This window comes from Falco biarmicus, chromosome 1 (genome assembly GCF_023638135.1).
Source record: "Falco biarmicus isolate bFalBia1 chromosome 1, bFalBia1.pri, whole genome shotgun sequence".
In the NCBI taxonomy this organism is placed as follows: Eukaryota; Metazoa; Chordata; class Aves; order Falconiformes; family Falconidae; genus Falco; species Falco biarmicus.
Window position 1 is genome coordinate 61,722,103 of NC_079288.1, and position 18,669 is coordinate 61,740,771.

Sequence of the window (18,669 nt, forward strand, 5' to 3'; positions counted from 1 at the left end):
GTCCTTCCTGTTCTTGCTTTTTTTTATTATTATTTCTTTATAATAGCTGAATTAGATGTATGGTAGAGTGGAATTGTTCAAAAGCATCTGTGGGATTTGGAAACACAAGTCCAATTGAAAATCAGTGGGCCTTGGGCCCTGAATCCCGTTAGGGAAATTGCAAGTAGTTTGATGAGCTAAAACTGGGTCAGCAGCAATACAGCCGCTAGAGAGGTTGGATTCGTTGTTGCTCTGGGGTTTTGTGCTTTGTGTGATTTGAAGTGAAGAGCGGGGTTCTGCCATACCAGAGACAAAAACACTGTTCTGGGTTTTTTTCCAGGCGATGTGGCTATAGCAAGGCTAAACAAGATCCAGAAGAAGAAAAGATGCATTTTCATAATGGCCACAGTGAGTAAAGATTGGACATGTATATATTTGGTTTTGGCACTCTGTGGTAACAAGAATACAACTGAGGGGGAGAGAGTTTTGAAAAAAAAAAAATTAAAAAACAAGTAATCTGGTTTTCCTGGTAATTCACAAAAGATCTGTTTGTTCTGTTATTCGGTAAGTCCCCACCTGCCCCTGCTTTAAGCCCTGTGGAGAACTGAATATTTGGACAGTCCTTGTACGTGCCCAGCTATTCACACCTGTAAGCCTGCAGCAGATCTCTCTAGTGAGCCATTTTGTTTTATTCCTCTCTCTTTGCTGTGTGACTCAAGGTGCTATTAATTTTGCCTGGTCAGCACAAAACAGCTCTACATTTTTGTGGTCTGGATGCTTTGGTCCAGAATATCTGTTTAAAACCCTTGCTCCACCCTAGCCAGCCGTGAGGACCAAGCCCACAGCTACTCTTTGCCTTGGATGCCTCTGCAGAGGCATGAGGAACAGCGCCTACTTCTTGCGCCTAGGAAGCTTTCAGAGATGCTGTGTTAATGCCCTTATGTACAAAAAAACTCTGCGGTGATGCTAGAAAGTACCTCTCATGGTTACTGTCAGTCCTTCCGTGCATCCAAAGCCAGTGTTTGAAAAGCCTGCCTTCGCCAAGTGCTGTAGGATCTGGGGATGGGTAACAGCAGGGTGCTTTTTGGGGTGGAAAAGGCAAACGCATCTTGAGTGAAAGTCAGATTTCCATTAGTGCTATGTAATAAAGGCAGCAGGAAGCAAATCAATTAAGAGCCACAGTGTAATGTAGCTGTCTTATTAGACTGATGAGCAGTTCTTCGTGTGAGTAGCCTTAATGATTGTCAAAACAAACTTACAATATGGATAATGAAAATACTTTTTCCCCTCTCAAGTCCTGGAGAAAAAGCCTGCTATTGATTGTATTTATACTGGTACAACCCACAGGCTTTGTTCTGCAAATATTCCATTCATTTCAATCCCAGTAACTCCATCTGAAATAATGTGGCTGATTGATTAGCTAATATGTCAGTGGTAGGACATAATTTATTGCAACTCTCCATCAGCCCCCTTCCATCCAACTTGCTTTGCAAATTGTTCCCTTAACATTTTGCTTTTTGTACTTTTCCTCCTGGCATATCCTTTTCAGATCCAGAAAGGAGTCCTTTTGCAGCAGACCCCCAACCAGCCATTATGCAGTACCAAGAGGGACTTTTAGCGATGCATCGTTCCAACTGAGCACTGTCATGTGCTTTTCTAAATGTGATGAAGTTGCACACGTGTCACATAGAAACTAAATGTCATTTTCCCGGAATACTATTCATTTTTCCCGTAGAAACAGGTTTTCCCTGCTGTAATGTTTTCCAGCAAAGCAGAGTGTAAGGGACACAAGTGTGTATTGCCCATCTTCTGTCATGCTATGTACCATTAATGCTCTTAATTTGTATTTGCAGTTAAGCTGCCTGGAGTAAGGACTTACATTGACCCCCACACCTATGAGGACCCTAATCAAGCTGTCCACGAGTTTGCTAAGGAAATTGAAGCTTCATGCATAACCATTGAAAGAGTTATTGGAGCTGGTATGGAAACATATTTCATGACCCTGAGCAGTGTGGAGGGTTAGCTTTCTTAACACGAGAGATCTGGGAAGGGCCGTGAAATATTTGTGCTGTTAGGTACCCTGCAAGTGATGGGGAGCGTGTTCCAGCTGATGTCTGGGACAAACCTGTCATTGTCTGTGGTTTTAAAATTCAAGGACTGAACTGAAACCAGCAGAAAATGGTCATGTTTGGATCGAGCTGAGTTGTTTTGATGGATGCTAAGGAAAATGAGTCACTTCATTTTCAGGTTCTTTTCACCATTTTAACCTTTTTCTTCCCCCCCCATTAAGGTCAGTCTCAAAGCTAAAATTAAAAATAAGATGTCATCTGGGAGAGAAAAAGCCCCACAAACAAAAGTTAAAAGCCTCTAACTTCCTTGGTTAAAAGAAGAAACTCCCATTTTCTTTCCAGTTAAGCTGGTTGGACTTGTATCCAACCTTAGGAATATTTTCTATCCTCTGAAATTGTGTTTTTGGAGGTAATTTACTGTTCACCAGAAAAAAAGAAGAAAAAAAAGCCATTTGGGTTACTTTTTAAAAAAGGTGGTCATAAAATCAGAAGCGGCTTATAGTCTATAAAAATATATGTTGCTGTGAAAGGCTAACAACACTCCATCTATGTAACTTACCAAAGCAAGGTTAAGAAGCAAGTGGCTTGTATTTTACAGCATCTACACAGGGCGATGATGTAGGATGTGACTAGACGAAAACACGAAATGAGGAAAAAGCCCAATAGAATATAGAGTGTAGCTCTTTAAATACAGGAAAACTGCATTTTTCTTCCTAGTTTTCTTCTGCTTAGGAATTATTTGGCTTGTGGTACACTGGCTATTTGAGATGGCGATCACTGTGATGTTCAGCTTTCCACATGCATGAGTATGGGGCAGCCCTGCGTGCTTTTGGTCAGCTGTCTATAGGGGCCGGGCTGCTGCAGGCAGACGCGCACTGTGTATTCCTTCGACGTGCTGTGATCCCATTCTTTCTGGTTCTTCTCTGAAGGGGAATTTGGCGAAGTCTGCAGTGGACGGCTGAAGCTGCAGGGAAAGCGCGAGTTTCCAGTGGCTATCAAAACGCTGAAGGTGGGCTACACGGAGAAACAGAGGCGAGATTTCTTGGGAGAAGCAAGCATCATGGGGCAGTTCGACCACCCCAACATCATCCACCTGGAAGGCGTCGTCACAAAAAGTAGGTGCAAGTTCCTGTGGTCTGTTGTCCTTGAACTCCGGCTGATGGGAGAGTTGGTTAAGGGAGGAAGACTTGGGCAGCTCACGTTTTGACTGCACCTTTCATAATTTCTCAAAAAACAGTGAACTCCCCTTGCCTAAAATGTCACACTTTGTAGGTCTGGCCAGGAGGTTCCCCAAAATTGTAAAGGGGGTTTGCACCCGAGAGATTTCATTGTTCTTCCAGGTAGAATGGATAGATAATGGCTAAAATAATAAAATACATTAAGTCCTCTGCAAACCTTGCCTCACCTAGGCATAATAAGAATGGGCTAAGAGGAAACCCCTCTTTAAAGGCCCCAAATCGAATGAGACAGAAAGAGGCAATGATATGCCTGGCCAGCCTTAGGCAGGGGGTGAGTGATGGAGACAGGAGTAAGGCTGGGATGTCTGAACACCAAGGGATTGTGCTGCCTGACTTCTGCCCTTGCAAGCAGTTCAGCAGCACCTACTGTCTGCAAAATGCAAGACCATTTTGAACACAGCAATGCCGAGCCACTAGCCAAGATTTTTGGAGCAGGCTTGCTTCTTATTCCTGCCTTTATTTGTTTACTTTTGAAACCACATGATCCCCAGGGTGAGCAAAGGTGTGCCAAGAAGTGGGAAGTGATTTCCCTGGCAGGAAAATAGGGAGGATTCTGCTACCAAGGGTCTGGAAAAAAAACCAAAACCAAACAAAAAAACAACCACAATCCCTGATGATTTCCAGCCATCATCTTTTGAGAAACCACTGAAGCAAAACCCACAGGAGGGTAGTACTGAGCCTTGTGATCGCTCACAGAGGATGTGAGCAGGGAGGGAAGTTAGCTGAAGTTTTGCTTTCCAAAAGCAAGGAAGAATGGTAGTGTAGCTGAAGGTGACAGGACTGTGTAAAAGCACGATTAAGACAAGCTCCCTCTAGGATCTGCTAGTGATGCTGATGGGAACAGTTGCCCCTGGTGCTGGCAAAGAGATTACGAGGGGGGTTGAGGGCTTGGGGAAGATGTGAAAGGGCTGGGAAAACATCCCAGCGTGAGAGTTTCTGAAGTCTGACTGTTCAGTTAGCAAAATAAGCTTCCATAGTTTTCCCAGCCCAGTTCTCCTCCAAATTACTGTATGCACTAAAGATAAGGGCAGGAGGAAGGGACGGCACATCTGAATGTGCCCAACCCAAGCCTCTCCGGATGTTGGTGCTGTGCTGAGGCTGGGGAAAAGTTGCAGAGTTGTCATTACTCTTCCGTTTTAAAGCCTTGGAGGATCTACATTATTTGCATCAAGGATTTTTTTTGTTGAAAACAACTACTCCTTTATTTTGAGACAATATTTTATTTGCATCAAGGGTTTTTTGAAAACAACTACTCCTTTATTTTGAGATAATATTTTAAGTGTTTCAGGAAGTTTTTGCTAGCTGAAGTACAGTCCTGAAGTGTGAATGACTGTCTTCTCTCTTGTCTTCATGACTGGTAGTGTCAGTGCTTAGCTACTACTGTTCAAATGCTGGTGTTTGGGACCACGTGGCTGCTGTTAGTACCATTTGACATTCATCAGTGGCAGTGTCTCCAAAATTAGTTCTTTTTCAGAGCTGCAATAGAGAAGGTACAGAGTTGCTAGCTGTTGTGTTCATATCCTGTAACCTACTCAAAATCAATGCTATTTTGCAATCAACAGCCTTTTCTTGCATTTCCTTGAAATTGCATTTCCTAAAACTTTTAAGAAAAGAAAAAAACAAACCAAGATAGGTTTCTCCCAAAAATTGAATAAATACCAAAATCTCTCGGGATCACCTTGTGTGGCCCTTAATACATAAAAGCTCGCGTTTCTAGCCCTGCAGGGATGTGGGATATTGGGCAGGAAGCGAGTGATGATTATACATCCATAAAAGCTGCTGCTGGCATGGGCTTGAGCCTTTCTGGTTGCCAGGGCCTCAGGGGATGAGTAGGAATTCCACTTTTAGAGAAGGATGCGCCTCCCTAGCAAGTTGCCTTTTATATAAAGTGGCTGTCTGCTCCAAATGCCATGGAAACACTGGGAGCTTTGCTTCTAAATTGAACTTGGGGTGACTGGAGTTTGGGTGCAAGGAGGTACACGCACCCTGAGCTCCTTCATAGCTCAGTAAATGCTTGCTTACTGCACTCAATGTTTTTTTCCATCAGGCATCTGGAGCATCTTCCCAGCTTTTTTCTTTTCTTTTAAATAGACCAAAACAAGCTTTATGAATCCCAAATTGTGCTTCTATCTCAAAGTATTGTTTAACTTATTTTTCCCTTCAGTGTTTCAGTCATTTGCCTAACATAGATTCAGATCTTTAGGGTAAAATGTCTTTGCTGCATCGTGATTTACTTTGGAAGTAAATTAAGTTAAATTGAATTAGGCCATTTTTAATTCTGAATGAGAATATCCACGAAGGGGCTTAATACCATTTAACTAATCTAGTTCAAATGCACACCTTAGTTAATTTGGATTAATCGTCTTCATTGTCCCCATGCAGACAAGCCCTTAGCTATTTCTGCTTTACAAAGGTAATGACAGTGCTGTTTTCATTCACCTACCTTTGGGTGCGCTGACAGTGTGCGCATTGCATTAGTACATTGATATGGATGACATCTACCCACATTTTATGGCCCCGTAATGCCAGTGGGAGGGAGCCCTGCTAACACAGAGAATCAGCCCAGTGCTTTAGAAGGGCTGATGCTTACTTTTAATTTACTTTGTTGAAAGTTGCTCTATTTTTGTCTTTATTTCCATGCTCTTGGATATGGGGCTAATTTATTCCATGGTTACTGTCAACCTGCAGCAGTCAGATAATGAAACATAAGTGCCAGAAATCTTATTTTCTTTTCTCTGATGGCAACCAAAGGTGGGAGTCTGAAGGAGGTCCCCCAGGGTGGTGGCATAACGAGACGCCAGTCTCACTGCAGTGCTGCCTGGAAGTGTCAGAGATAAGGGACCCCATGATACAGTCAGAGGTTTAGTGTTTAAAAGCAAAAAAAATTTATAAACACATCGAGATATACCTGGGATTTTCCTTCCCTGCATAGCCACTGCCATGTTTCTCAACCTATAGCAACATCACCTGAGATCTCTCCTCCCTCCTGCACGCAGCCACATTGTGGCTGTGTCCCTCGAAGATAGGGCCCATTACTTTGTTTGGGACTCAGCAATATTTTTCATGGCCCTGAGGAGTGTTTCTTATATCAAAAGTAATACTTTTTGCAAGCTTCGAGCTCAGACAGGAGCTGAGATGCTGACTTAGAAGAGTTGAAGCAGCGCAGGTCCCTCATGCTGCAAAGACAGTATCTGCACAACAATGAGTGTTTTGTTTGACAAGTTCACAATTACCTTTATTATGTAGATAATTAAGCAGTAAATTAGGCAAATAGTTAAGGTAACAGGAAAGTGGGAAGATTAAGATCCATTTAAATGGTAGAACAAGCGCCGATTTTCAGGAGCATTTACCTTCATGCACATGTTATGACACACAGCAGCTCTCGTTGATCATTTCTATGAAAGACATTTATAATGCACTTTACAAATAATTGACAGCCCTTCTTTTGTCTGTGCTTCATGATAGCTAACAGAAATTGATTTAAATAAAAAATAATTTACATGTTCTTCTAAGATTTCATTGAATTTACAAGGACTGGAGCACACCATATTAATTATTGCTGTGTCATTGTGGCAGGCTAGCGAGAAATTAGTTATAAAAACTGAGCAAAAACTATATATAATTACCATTAAAATGACTCGGGCATGAAAATTAATCAAATGGATTTGGAGAGGCATTATTATTCCTGTCAACAACAGGAGACCAGGTCTTTTGTTAAGAACTTTTGGTTTGATTTCCACTCACACTCATTCCATACTTAACTTGCTTTTGCTGTGCAGCATAAATATTCCTTTTCTTACTTCCAGATGTGTTTATGAGGGTAGTCACATGGGATTATTTGAATTACAAGGGATGTAATCCCTTCCTTTTGTGGTCTTGGTTTTGGTGGTTACCAAGCTCAGGTAGACACTTCAGATCATCCTGGTTGCTCCTGTTGGGCTCCCATTGCTACTTCAGGGTGTTGAAGCCATAGAGAAGAGTTAAAAGAGGACACTGTGTTCAATTTGGCCTCTGCAAGCTTTCAGCTTGTTCACGGAGATGAGGAGAAGGTTGTGCATAGGTTACAACCTCTTTCTCAAACATCTATCCGCTCTAGGGCTTGGTACACCACCCATTATATGGAGTTACTTTTTTGTCCCCCTCCACTTTGATTCCCCTGTTTCTGCATATATTCTGGCAAAAAGTATTGTCATCCTGCTGGGACAGCAGTGTAGATTTACTGTTGCTTGGCTGTATATTCACATTCAGATGCATTATGAAAAGACTGTTTTATTGTTCATGTTTTTTAAATTGCTAACAAACTTGTGCACTTTTTTTCCCAGGCAAACCTGTAATGATAGTCACCGAATACATGGAGAACGGTTCTCTGGATACATTTTTAAAGGTAATGCTTAGATCCTTTTTCCAGGGGTACCTTGTTTAACGTTTGGGTTCTTTGCAGATGGTTAATAGTGATGAAAGTGTTTGCTGGGTGCTGGTCCAGCTGTTGATGCTGTCTGGAGGCAAAAGTAGCTCAGATCTGTTTAATCTATCTTTATACAGCATCATGAAGGACCTGGTTGGTGCATTAATACAAACAGTTAATGAATTGGAGGGTACTATGTTTATTTTAGAAAGCAGTCTGCTGCATGGAAATTTTTAAGTTCTTCTGAGACATTTGATGTGTTTCAAGAGCACATCCACACTGCATCATGGCAAACCCCAGACTTGTCAGGGTTTTTCCGTGAAACATAAGAGGCAGAGAAGGAAGGACAGGGGAAGTAGTTAGAAATGTTATGTAGCAACAAGGGGAAGAGCCCTCACCCCCAAATATTCACATGTGGACCCCTGGAGGTAGGATTTCCATGCAGCTTGATGCCATTCAGTTGGCTAACTCTGAGACAGTCCACCCCAGTGCCTTTACACACATACCTACATGTGTTCACTGCCAGTCGCAGTCTCTTTATCAGTCACCAGTGGAAATAGCTTGCTCCTTGATCTCCAGTTAAAAGAACAACATTTCCTTAGTTTTGTCTCTAGAGATCCTAATCCAAACAGTGAAACCTTGAAAAGCTTTGTGGTCAGAGCATGAGAGTAATGAATTATTAATTTTCCTGGGTTTCTTCCCTGGAGACTTGCCTTTGCATTTTTATTCATGCGCACACAGTGCTGAGGGTGCAGGGATTCTCAACTGATCAAATGGCTCCTTCCTTTTGCAGAAGAACGATGGACAGTTCACGGTCATTCAGCTGGTTGGGATGCTGCGAGGCATCGCATCAGGAATGAAGTACCTGTCTGACATGGGTTACGTACACAGAGATCTGGCTGCCAGGAACATCCTAATCAACAGCAACTTAGTCTGCAAGGTGTCAGACTTTGGCCTCTCCAGAGTCCTAGAAGATGACCCTGAAGCGGCGTACACAACCAGGGTGAGTTACGAGGATACCAAACTGTTGGAGCTCAAGAGAGCTTTGCTCTCTAGCAGAGAGGTTTTTACAAACCCAGAGCCTCTAAACTGTGCATGAGGGTTTGGCCAGATGTTTCAAGTTTATCAGATTAATTTTGCAAACGCCTGTAAATTTTTAGTGGGAATGGCCACATAAGGCAGAACTTAACTAGTAACTTTTAAGTTCATGTTGGGCACATGAGTCAAATACCAGACTCTGCAAAGCTACTGCACTCCTAGCTCTGTTCTGTCCTCTGGTCAATACCAAAGGGAGGAAAGAGCAAGAGCAAGTACTTTTCTTAGGCACCCAGGCAGAGATGTAAGCTATGGTCTTCTGGACGTTTTGACTCTTTTAAAACATTGGTAAGCTTGGAATGCCCATGGCAAATGATGCATATTGCCCTCAACGTTACCTTGTAACCTTCCCCCAACCTGAGAAAGAGCTGCTCCAGCCTCAGTGCTCTGTTCCATCCTTGTTCCATCCTTTCAGGCCATCAGCCCGCCCGTCCCAGTGCAAGGCCACCTGGCCCCAGCGCTGTGGAGAGGGGGTGGACAGGACCCAACCTCAGCAGCACAGGCTTGGAGGGAGCCTCCTGTATTCATAGCAATGATTGGCACACCTGGATGTGTCCTATTAGTGTGTTTTTCCAAGGGTATTGTTTTACGGGTGGTGGGAGCTCTCTGGGTCATGTTTCCAGTTCCTGTGGCGATCTGGGAAAGGCCTTTCAGCTTTTGGCAGTCACGGCCCTGCAACAGGACTCAGTGCACGGCTGGACCAGAGCCTCCCTGCGGGCTAGAGGGCTTGTGGCCAGCCCTGCTGCGGCGGCAGTGTGCTGCCATGTGCTAATTGGCACTGCTGAGAATCTGGCCCTTCAAGGCATGCAGTGATAAGCCTGTGAATAAATAATTATTGGAAGAAGGGACTTTTTAGAATTTGCTTTGAAAACGTGTTCCAAATTCTGCCTTTTTCCAATAACAAACACTGTTAGGGGGCATTCAGGGAGACCTTCCAATATTTAGCTCAATGCTGAGAGGAAGGGACTTCACAGTAAAATACATTCTGATATAAATCAAGGGAGACAACTCTTTAAACCCAATGAGAAAAGTATTCCTTAATCCAAGCTCCCCTTTCCCTCCCCTCTTCCTTCTCAGAGCTGGTCTGAAGTTAGATTTCTAAAATGGTAGAAAGGGGAAAAGGAAACAGCAAAGCACATTTGACAGCTGTGGCATCATTTTCAGTCCCACAGCAGAGGCCAAGCAGGCTGGTTGTTGCACACACAGACTTCTGTGCCTGTTATGCAGATCTCCCTGCAGGATCTGGGACCACATTAAAAAAAAAAAAAGAAAAAGAGGGCATTACTTCCACAGCAATTTGCATGAAACCCTCATTAGATCAAAGTCTTCCTCAGTTGCAGAGCTGTCTGTTCCTCCCCCGCTCGCTCTCAGAAATGGAGGAACCGTATTCCCCTACCAACCCGTGCAACATAATTGAGATGTTGATCCTATACATGTCCCAGCATTCAAACAGCATTCAAACAGCAAACCTTCAGGACAGCCAATTAGCAGGCAGCCTACAAATGCTTATGGGCTGAGATAATGTGGAAAGGGGCCCCATGCTGTCAAACAGATTTACTTTAAAATTCGATGTCTCTTTCCAGAGAGAAAATAACATCCCTCAGTGCTCTAAGAAGGTCTGTTTTGTCCTCTTTTGCATGTTCTCTGCCCTCTGCAATCTGGTTTTGGGGGATTTTTTTCCTTTTCTTTTCCTTCTAGGGAGGGAAGATCCCCATCCGATGGACAGCACCTGAAGCGATTGCCTTCCGCAAATTCACATCAGCCAGTGATGTCTGGAGCTATGGCATCGTGATGTGGGAAGTGATGTCCTACGGCGAGAGGCCTTACTGGGAAATGACAAACCAAGATGTAAGCGTTTGCAGGAGGTGCTGCGCGTTGGGACTTTGAGGGCTCAGTGTTCATTCTGCAATCAGAGAGGCAGGATGGGGACAAGAGGAGGATAACTGCTGTAAAAACGGCTTTGCTCCCCCATGCCAGACAAAAATGATCCTCCTGTTTGATGCTCTTTTTTGCAGCAGCAGCAGCCCAGAACAGACTGTGCACAGAGAGAAATGTGTCTGCACAGAGGCAAGCCTGCTTCCCCCAGCAGACCACTGGAGCTTCACTAATGCTGTTAGAGCTGTAGCCTGTCCCTTCTCTGCTTAATGACAAAGGTCTGCCAGGGGATATATGCTGATAAACTGGCAGCATTTCAATTGTGTGTTCAAACCCCTGCTGCCACGTAAAGCAGAAACTCAAGAGAGTCATGGTAAGAGCTTTGTTTCCCTGCACAAAAGCTGGGTGATTTGATCTAGTGATGGCAGTCTAGAGAGCTGCATCTCAGTTGCCTTTGCACTGCTGATCTCAAGAGCGTAGTTTTGCTCCTGTTGTGAGCATCATGTAAGTCTGTGCTAATGTAAGCTCTCGTGGTTTGTTTGTACAGCACCTTTCAAGTTGGGTTCCCTTGCTTCTGGGCCCCAGTGCCCCCTTGAGCCTCTGACCTCAAGGCCACCCTCTGAAGCATCTCCAAACAAGGAGATGCTTGGGGACACTCTTCCTCCTGACTGCAGCTCTGATCTTAGCCTGTGTAAGGATCTCTTGATCCTATTGTGGGGCTACCTCCTACTCTGAGCTCACCATAAACATCTGTCCTTGTCTAAGGCTAAAAAAAATTAAGCCTGGGGTTGCTGGATTTTCTAGGCCCCTCCTTCCTCTTCACATCTCTAAGAACCATGATGTGCGGAGGTCTCTGAGGATGCCAGCTAATGCATGAGGTCGGGGTCAGCATGAGGCATGCAGGACCCCCAGCGCAGCTCTGTGATGGGAGGGAAACCGCACCACTCTGTGTCTGGCAGAGTCATTCCTTATCCCTCCCACTTCATCTCTGCAGCCCTGCCACCTGCAGAGATGCTGCTGCCGGCTGGGCAAAGCAAGCAGGTCCTTTCTCCACCATGGATTTCCTCTGGTCACACCACCTGATGTTTCATCCATTTTTTCTTTTTTGAGAAGCATCCCTGTCCCCATGGCTTTCTGCTGTTTTGCTGGCAGAAGAGGCTCTGGCTGAGCATTGTTTCCCTTGTGTTTTGTCTGTGGGCCTTTGCCATCAGTGGGTGTTGCTACCTGTCACACTGAGCTGCTGTCTCATCTTGCTTCAAGTCCAGGTGTGGAAATGCGTGGTACCTTTGAGACGGTCACACTGTGCTTCTTGCCAGGGGGACGAGTGCATTGTTTGGCATGAACACCCCACCGCTTCTGCGTTGCTGAGGCTGTCACTTTTGCAGGGAGTTTGGTAAAGCAGCATGTATCTACGCAGGGATTTGTCTCAATCAAATACGAAGACTTTCTTCCATAGCCTGTGTAGAAAATGCAGCAATTGAGGGTCAAGCTTTTTTGGTCACGCTGAGAACTGTAACTGTCTTTAATGCTGATGCATTGGCATAGCCCAGATGTTGTTCAGTAAATGCCAGGCTAAGATTCAGGCTGGTGCCAGTGAAATAACACTCCATGGCCAGGAGAGTCCCTTGTCTGGATCATAATGTTATGAACATCCACACTTTGCAGAACCGTTCTGAAAAGCCCAAATGCTTGTATGCATTGTGGGGAACAGAGTGAATTTCACACTTGCCTGAGAAGAAGCAGATGGGGGACTGGTTTCTTTAGCAGCAGAAAGCAGAGGACTGGTGAGATGTTCATGAGCATCAGTTCCTGCTCAGGCTTTGCTTGGGTTACCTCTCTGCCTATGTGCAGTTGGCAAGTGCCTGGATGGTGGTGGCCTAGGAAACTTCATTCAGTGCTGTGGCATGTTTCTCATGTGATTTATGCCTTCTGTCTTTGTCTTTTGAAGGCTTCCTCTTCTTCTTTCCTCCTTTGCTTGTGTTGGCAGAAGAATCAGTGGTGTTAGGTACAGCATTGGCTTTTATGCAGAGGACCAGGGGGCTCTGCTTACATGAATTTTGGACTCCATTGAACAAGAGCTGCTTGTTGCATGGCGTGTAATTAAAGCACATCATTCACAGGCACAGTCGGTGATGAGCAAAATGTTTCTCACCATGTTACAGCCAGATTGTGTTAAGGAGGTAGTGCCATAGGGCAGGCAGCATTGTAACTGCAAAAGCTACAAACCACATTTTAAAGTAGTGCTGATTTCTGGGCAGCCTTCTAAAAATACGCTTTGACTCAACCACAAGATAAGGCTTTGGTGCAGGAATTGTTGAGAGGAATTTTGTGGCCTGTGTTACACAGGTTGCTAAGCTAAATGGTCACAGTGGCTGCTTTTTAGCCTTCAGACTGGTGATTTTATGAAAACTAAAAATGTTAGAGCTAAAAATGTTGGTTTGGTTTACTGGAATAGACTATCTTAAATCATCCTTTCCCAAACATCCAGTTCAGTTAACCCGATCCATACATGAGTTGTGTTTGTCCGGAAAAGGAACAGGGACAAAAATGCCTCCTTATAGGTGCAAGTTTTAACTCTTCAAGTCTTACAAAGCAGTACGCACCAATGAATGGAACAGCAAATGTGCCATTTTCTTACTTTCTAAATACTGTGGTTGCTACAAGTACTCTGTCTTCATTGTTTCATCCTTTTGCTCCTCTTACAGCCAGACCCCTAAGGCACCTTCAGATGCAAGAGTGTATTTCAGCGTCCTAGCTCCTCGCAGTATTCTGATACCATTTACATTGTATCGCCAGAACGAATGACATCCTGTAAATTGAGTTAACGCTATTGATTGTGATGTTACTGCCGGGAATATCAAACATGCATAACCCCATTGCAGATGTAGTTCAGATATTCTGAGCTGTTGCCAGATGGTCTGCTCCCCGTCTTGCTACTATTTTCTTTCTGCTACAGCTGGAGGATGATCCCTTGTTGTTATAAATACAGACATGGACACAGCAAATAACGTTCTTGTGGCTGTGCCACACTGAGGCTTTTTTAATAGGGCAGCTGCAAATTTGTTAGCAGGGATCAGCTGAAAAGCATGATGTGTAGAACGGACAGCACAGATAGCATAGAGCGTAGCGGGGTGGGGCTGTTTTTTGATGCTGTGAGCAAAAGCCAGGCCCCAGAAGAGATTTATTCGCAAGCACGGGTTGGGTGGAGAGTGGTGCAACTGCTGCACTGACAGATGAAATCTTAGATGGACAGAAAAGGACTGCAGATCTTGTGGGCCACATCTTCAGACATGCTGGCTACCACTGGAGAGGATTACAAATCCTTGCCCAACTTCTTTTCTACTGTGTACATCCTTAGGGAGTTTGAGATTCCCGCTACTGCTGCCCAGCCAGTCTGGCTCATTCCTGGGACTCTTCCACTTGGCAAAAAGCCCTGTGGTGGAGGATGATTTGAAAGCGATCCATGCGGTCCTGGATTTCACAGCCTTCTGAAATGCAATGCCAGCCTGACATGACTGTTCCTGTACTGCTCATATAGGGACTAAAGATCAAGAAAATAACTTCCATGCTAACCACAGACTTTTCTTTTTAAATACAGGATGTTTTCAAATTGTGAGACAGTGCCTAAATGAATGACATCTGAGGTAGTCGTTGGAATCCAACAGTGGGGTCCTGTGGTTTTCCACACAGCAAAGAGCTGCTTCCAGCTCCTTTTGGTCAAGGAGTCTTGGTAGTAGAGGGTGTGAAGATGGGCTGCTGAGATTCTCTTGGCTTGGTCACAGGCCCTTGTGGCTTGAAACACAAGCTCATTCTCCTGAAAATTGTAATGGTTCAAAATGGGAACTGCTGGCCTTGGAGCCCTGCTGTACACTTATCCTAAACCTGGGAAAACAAGTTACTTCAGTTCTGCCCTCATTTATTAATTTCTGCTTTTCGAGAGGGCAGGCAGCGCATGTACATACCACTTGTTTTAGATACAGAATCATAGATGGTTAGTATTTTAAATCAGTGCAACAACCCTCTCCTGGTTTTAATTTACATACTCTTGGGGTGACATTTTAAATTCCTGGCAAAAATGTGGCCACACTAAGAAACGACTAGACCCAGACAGCACTGAATGATATATGAGATGGTTGTTCTGCTTCTGCCTTGAATCCATCCATCAATTAGCATTCAAAGTCTCTTTTGAAATACAGTCAGACTTTTATTACTGTAATACAAATTTGTGGTCTAGCACATGCCTTTTCATTTAAAAAGAAGCCAACGTCTGAATAAACAAAATCACTGTGCTCCAAGAAGATGCCAGAAAGCCTGGTAGGATGCTTTTTGTGGACTTAAGATAGGCTCCGGGAGTTTCTTCGTATATAATGTACGGACCTTGGCTGAGCTTTGAACAAATGCGGCCTGACAGTGTGGCCCCCTGGTTGTAGCACTGCCTTGGCTTTCTAGATTCGTTTTGCAGTGACCAAAAATTAAGTTCTTCAACCCATCCTGTAGAAGATCTGAAAGATAGTGGCATTTACTGGGTTTGCCTCTGGGTGTGCAGAGTTAGGGGGCAGTGGGATTTTTTGTAAGTATATTGCTGGTCCCAAAGTTCTCTAAGTTAATTTGCATTTGGGAAAAAGGTGAAAGGAAAAAAAGCAACCCATCAGCCTCATGTTTTGTCTCCCATAGGTGATCAAAGCTGTGGAGGAAGGCTACCGCCTGCCAAGTCCCATGGACTGCCCTGCTGCTCTCTACCAGTTAATGCTCGACTGTTGGCAGAAGGACCGCAACAGCAGGCCCAAGTTTGACGAAATTGTCAGCATGTTGGACAAGCTCATCCGTAACCCAAGCAGCTTGAAGACGTTGGTTAATGCATCGAGCAGGTACAAACTGAGGCCAAAGCCATGTCTCAAAGCAAGATCCTTGTCTGAATAACCCACCTCTGGGTTGAATTACCACTTACTGTTTATCCCACACTTGTTCATGGGTGGATGTTTCTCCAGCTTCATTATATCCAGGGGAGTTTTCCCAAATCAGCTTTTTCTGTTAAAGCTGGCCGGTATGTGAGCAATTCAGTTACTCTGTAAATGTAGTTCTGCTGCCACAAAGAAAATTATTGTGCCTGCCTTTCAGAAATGGGAGTTTCAGTGGTATTTATAGATCTATGATAAAGCTACCTGTGCTTTACCCCAAGGTTAGAGAGGGCAGGACTTAAGTGCATGAAGCAGGTAGTAAATGCTGCTCTAAATACCTGCTTGTTGACTTTATCTTGGTAATACAAATGAAGAGCATCTCTTGGGGAATCTCTTAGGATGTGCAAAGCTCACGGTGTCCAAGAGAACCCTCCCACAGTTGTTCCCATGTTTGCTAGCCACCACCACCAGTTCTGACAGTCTTGGTAATCGCGAGAGGATCTCTGTGGTTCCCAAAGAGCTGTACACAAAACATTTGCTAAAACAACATTAAGTGAATCGAGCAGCTGGTGTGCAATTAAGCATGAATCTGAATAGCTGCATGGCTACAAGTAAGGTAAATATGGTCAAGAAATAAAGCTGCACTTAGGGAAAAAGAGATTAATATTTTTTAGTGCATTTTAGTACTGGGATCTCCAATATACTGGAGTATTGGAGACAATTTTTCTTTTTTAGCTATAAGCACACAAGTATTACTTCTGAGCCATCTGTGTTGCTAATCACTCAGTCCCTTGCAAGGTCGTGAAGGAGTGATGAATATAAATCATTCACTGATGGCAGTGGAGCTTCCCTGATTAACACGGGAAGAGGCCCTTCAGAAAAGCTTATTCTCAGAGGAAAAAAAAAAAAAAAAAAGACACGTCATTTTCCTTGGCCAGGAATGAGAGGGATGTAAGATGAGGTTAGACTGGTGGTGTGGACCAAAGCAGATGCACTGTTCTGAACTTAGACCCATCTGTCTCCACACCTTCCGAGTGAGTCTTGCACAGCTGCATGTGGTGAGTCTTGCCTGTTGCAGCTGGACCTGACATCCCCATGCTGGCACTACCCCGCGCATGGCATCTCACGCACTGAAAAAGAAGAAACACCAAATCTCTGTTAATTTTTAATTACAAGCTAGATCTGATTCCTCAGGCTATTTTACATGCATCATTTACCATCTGAAGAAGAAATCGCTCTTATTAGCAATTAGATGTAATGTCAATCCCAGCAAACCTGCAGGAAAAGGTTTATGATAGCATAAAATATGTGATGTTTCTCTTTTATTTTCAGTTCAGAACAGTTCTTTTCCAGGCCTGTTATGCAGTGGTTCATGCACTCTTACACCAAACTGTTACGTTAGAAAAGAGGAAAATAAGCAGCAAACCATTTCCTAGAGTTGCTAAGCACTTTGCTGGTGTTTTATTCCATGAACAGGTCCATGCAATTTCAGACCTTTCCTTTTTAAAGCTGCTGTGGGTATTTTCAATGTGAATGGAGCACCTGAACAGCCAGGTTTTGGGTCTGTGTTTCTATAGTCATAGATTGCTGTGCCTGCACCATAGTAATTCCAAATGAATCATAATTTCAACATACAGCAGCTGTAAAGGATTTTTTTATATATGTAATGTATTCTTTATGGAAATTCTCATTAATGCAAATAAGGAAGGAAGTCACTCTCTACATTACTGCGTGTGCATATCAGTAGGTACCTCCTGACATTAGTGATGAAAATCCACTTCTCATTATGATTACTTAGGAGTTTTGAATTCCTCATGTGTATAAAATGTTATGGGAAGCCATTATGTTCTTGGTACTGCAAGTATTCACTTTTTATTGGACCTTTCAGCATTGCTATTAAATAAACAAATAATACTAATGTGCTCATAAAGTATATAAAGATTCCTGAAGTGCTATAGTAATATAATATCCCAGCTCTCCTTCCAGTTGAAAGTCTTTTAAGTGTAATCCTCACCATCAAGAGGCTTGACCCCAAAAAACTTTTTTTTTTTACCTGTAAGTAATAATTTTTATGCAAGACTTACGTTAGCTGTATCCTGCTTTACAAAAGCAGGGGACAAGTGTAGTTTCTTTCCTGGCTGACCTTGGACAAGCTCCCTTTGCTCTCTGCGCATCATTAGTAGTGTGGTGGACCTGTACATAGCACGGGTCACTTGTGCCAGGTACTGTATCTCTGTTTCTGCTGTGGTGAAGGGTTATTATTTGCCCGCATTGCTTCTTCCGTGTACGGCATAACCGAGCAGGTAGCAATTGCCACGGTGAGGTCTTGAGTGAGGGTGCAGGAGCAGGAGTCTGCCTCTGCTTTCAGGTCTGGAGCGTGGTTGGAGCATTGCTGCTCCCTGCAGGGCTCGCCAGATGCTGCCCACATCCAAAATCCCCCTGCGGGAGCAGCCCCCGAAGTGTTGACAGCAGCCTGCCATTGATGGCCACTGCTGGGAAACGTAATTTGGGTTTCGGCTTCCAGGCTCTGGGCTGTCTTAAGTTAATTATGAGCTTTACAGGAGGAGGAGGAGGAAAACAGAGCGGGAAGAGTGAAACCGAAGACTTTGAAGAGTGACCAGGGAGCGTGATAGAAAAGGAGCCTGCTTGTGGGTGAGAGGTGGCAGGGTGGATGCTCGTCCTCTCCTCTCTCTGCTTGCAGTGAGAACAAGAAGTGGCAGGAGGTAACTCAAACGTGGGTGAAGTCACAGGTGAAGTGATATGTTTGATACACTGCGTATCGAGCCTGCTGGGAGGATTTAGGCTGCAGCAATCACTGAAAATGCAACGAAAGAGTCATCTTTACTGTATAAAAATGCAAGCAACTGAGTCACGTTGGGTACATCTCGATACTGATTCTGTTTGCTGCTTTGTTTTTGCTTGCCTTTAGAGTATCAAATCTGTTGGTAGAGCACAGTCCAGTTGGGAGCGGTGCCTACAGGTCGGTGGGTGAGTGGCTGGAAGCCATCAAAATGGGCCGATACACGGAGATCTTCATGGAAAATGGATACAGTTCGATGGATGCTGTGGCTCAGGTGACCCTAGAGTGAGTAGTTGCCCAGATCGTTTTT

General features: G+C 44.1%; 1 protein-coding gene across 11 annotated transcripts in view; it reads left to right on the forward strand.

The window, feature by feature from the left end:
- Positions 1-18,669, forward strand: part of EPHA5 (EPH receptor A5) — a 209,620-nt gene that overhangs the window by 179,616 nt on the left and 11,335 nt on the right. For 10 of the 11 annotated variants that reach the window (XM_056354298.1, XM_056354334.1, XM_056354305.1 and 7 more), the window contains 8 exons: positions 320-387; positions 1,833-1,958; positions 2,978-3,163; positions 7,609-7,670; positions 8,485-8,694; positions 10,485-10,634; positions 15,336-15,529; positions 18,489-18,644. In XM_056354298.1, the coding sequence (XP_056210273.1) occupies positions 320-387; positions 1,833-1,958; positions 2,978-3,163; positions 7,609-7,670; positions 8,485-8,694; positions 10,485-10,634; positions 15,336-15,529; positions 18,489-18,644 (1,152 nt within the window). Of the gene's footprint in view, positions 1-319; positions 388-1,832; positions 1,959-2,977; positions 3,164-7,608; positions 7,671-8,484; positions 8,695-10,484; positions 10,635-15,335; positions 15,530-18,488; positions 18,649-18,669 lie in introns of those variants that run through there. The other variant, XM_056354368.1, reaches the window with a different exon arrangement.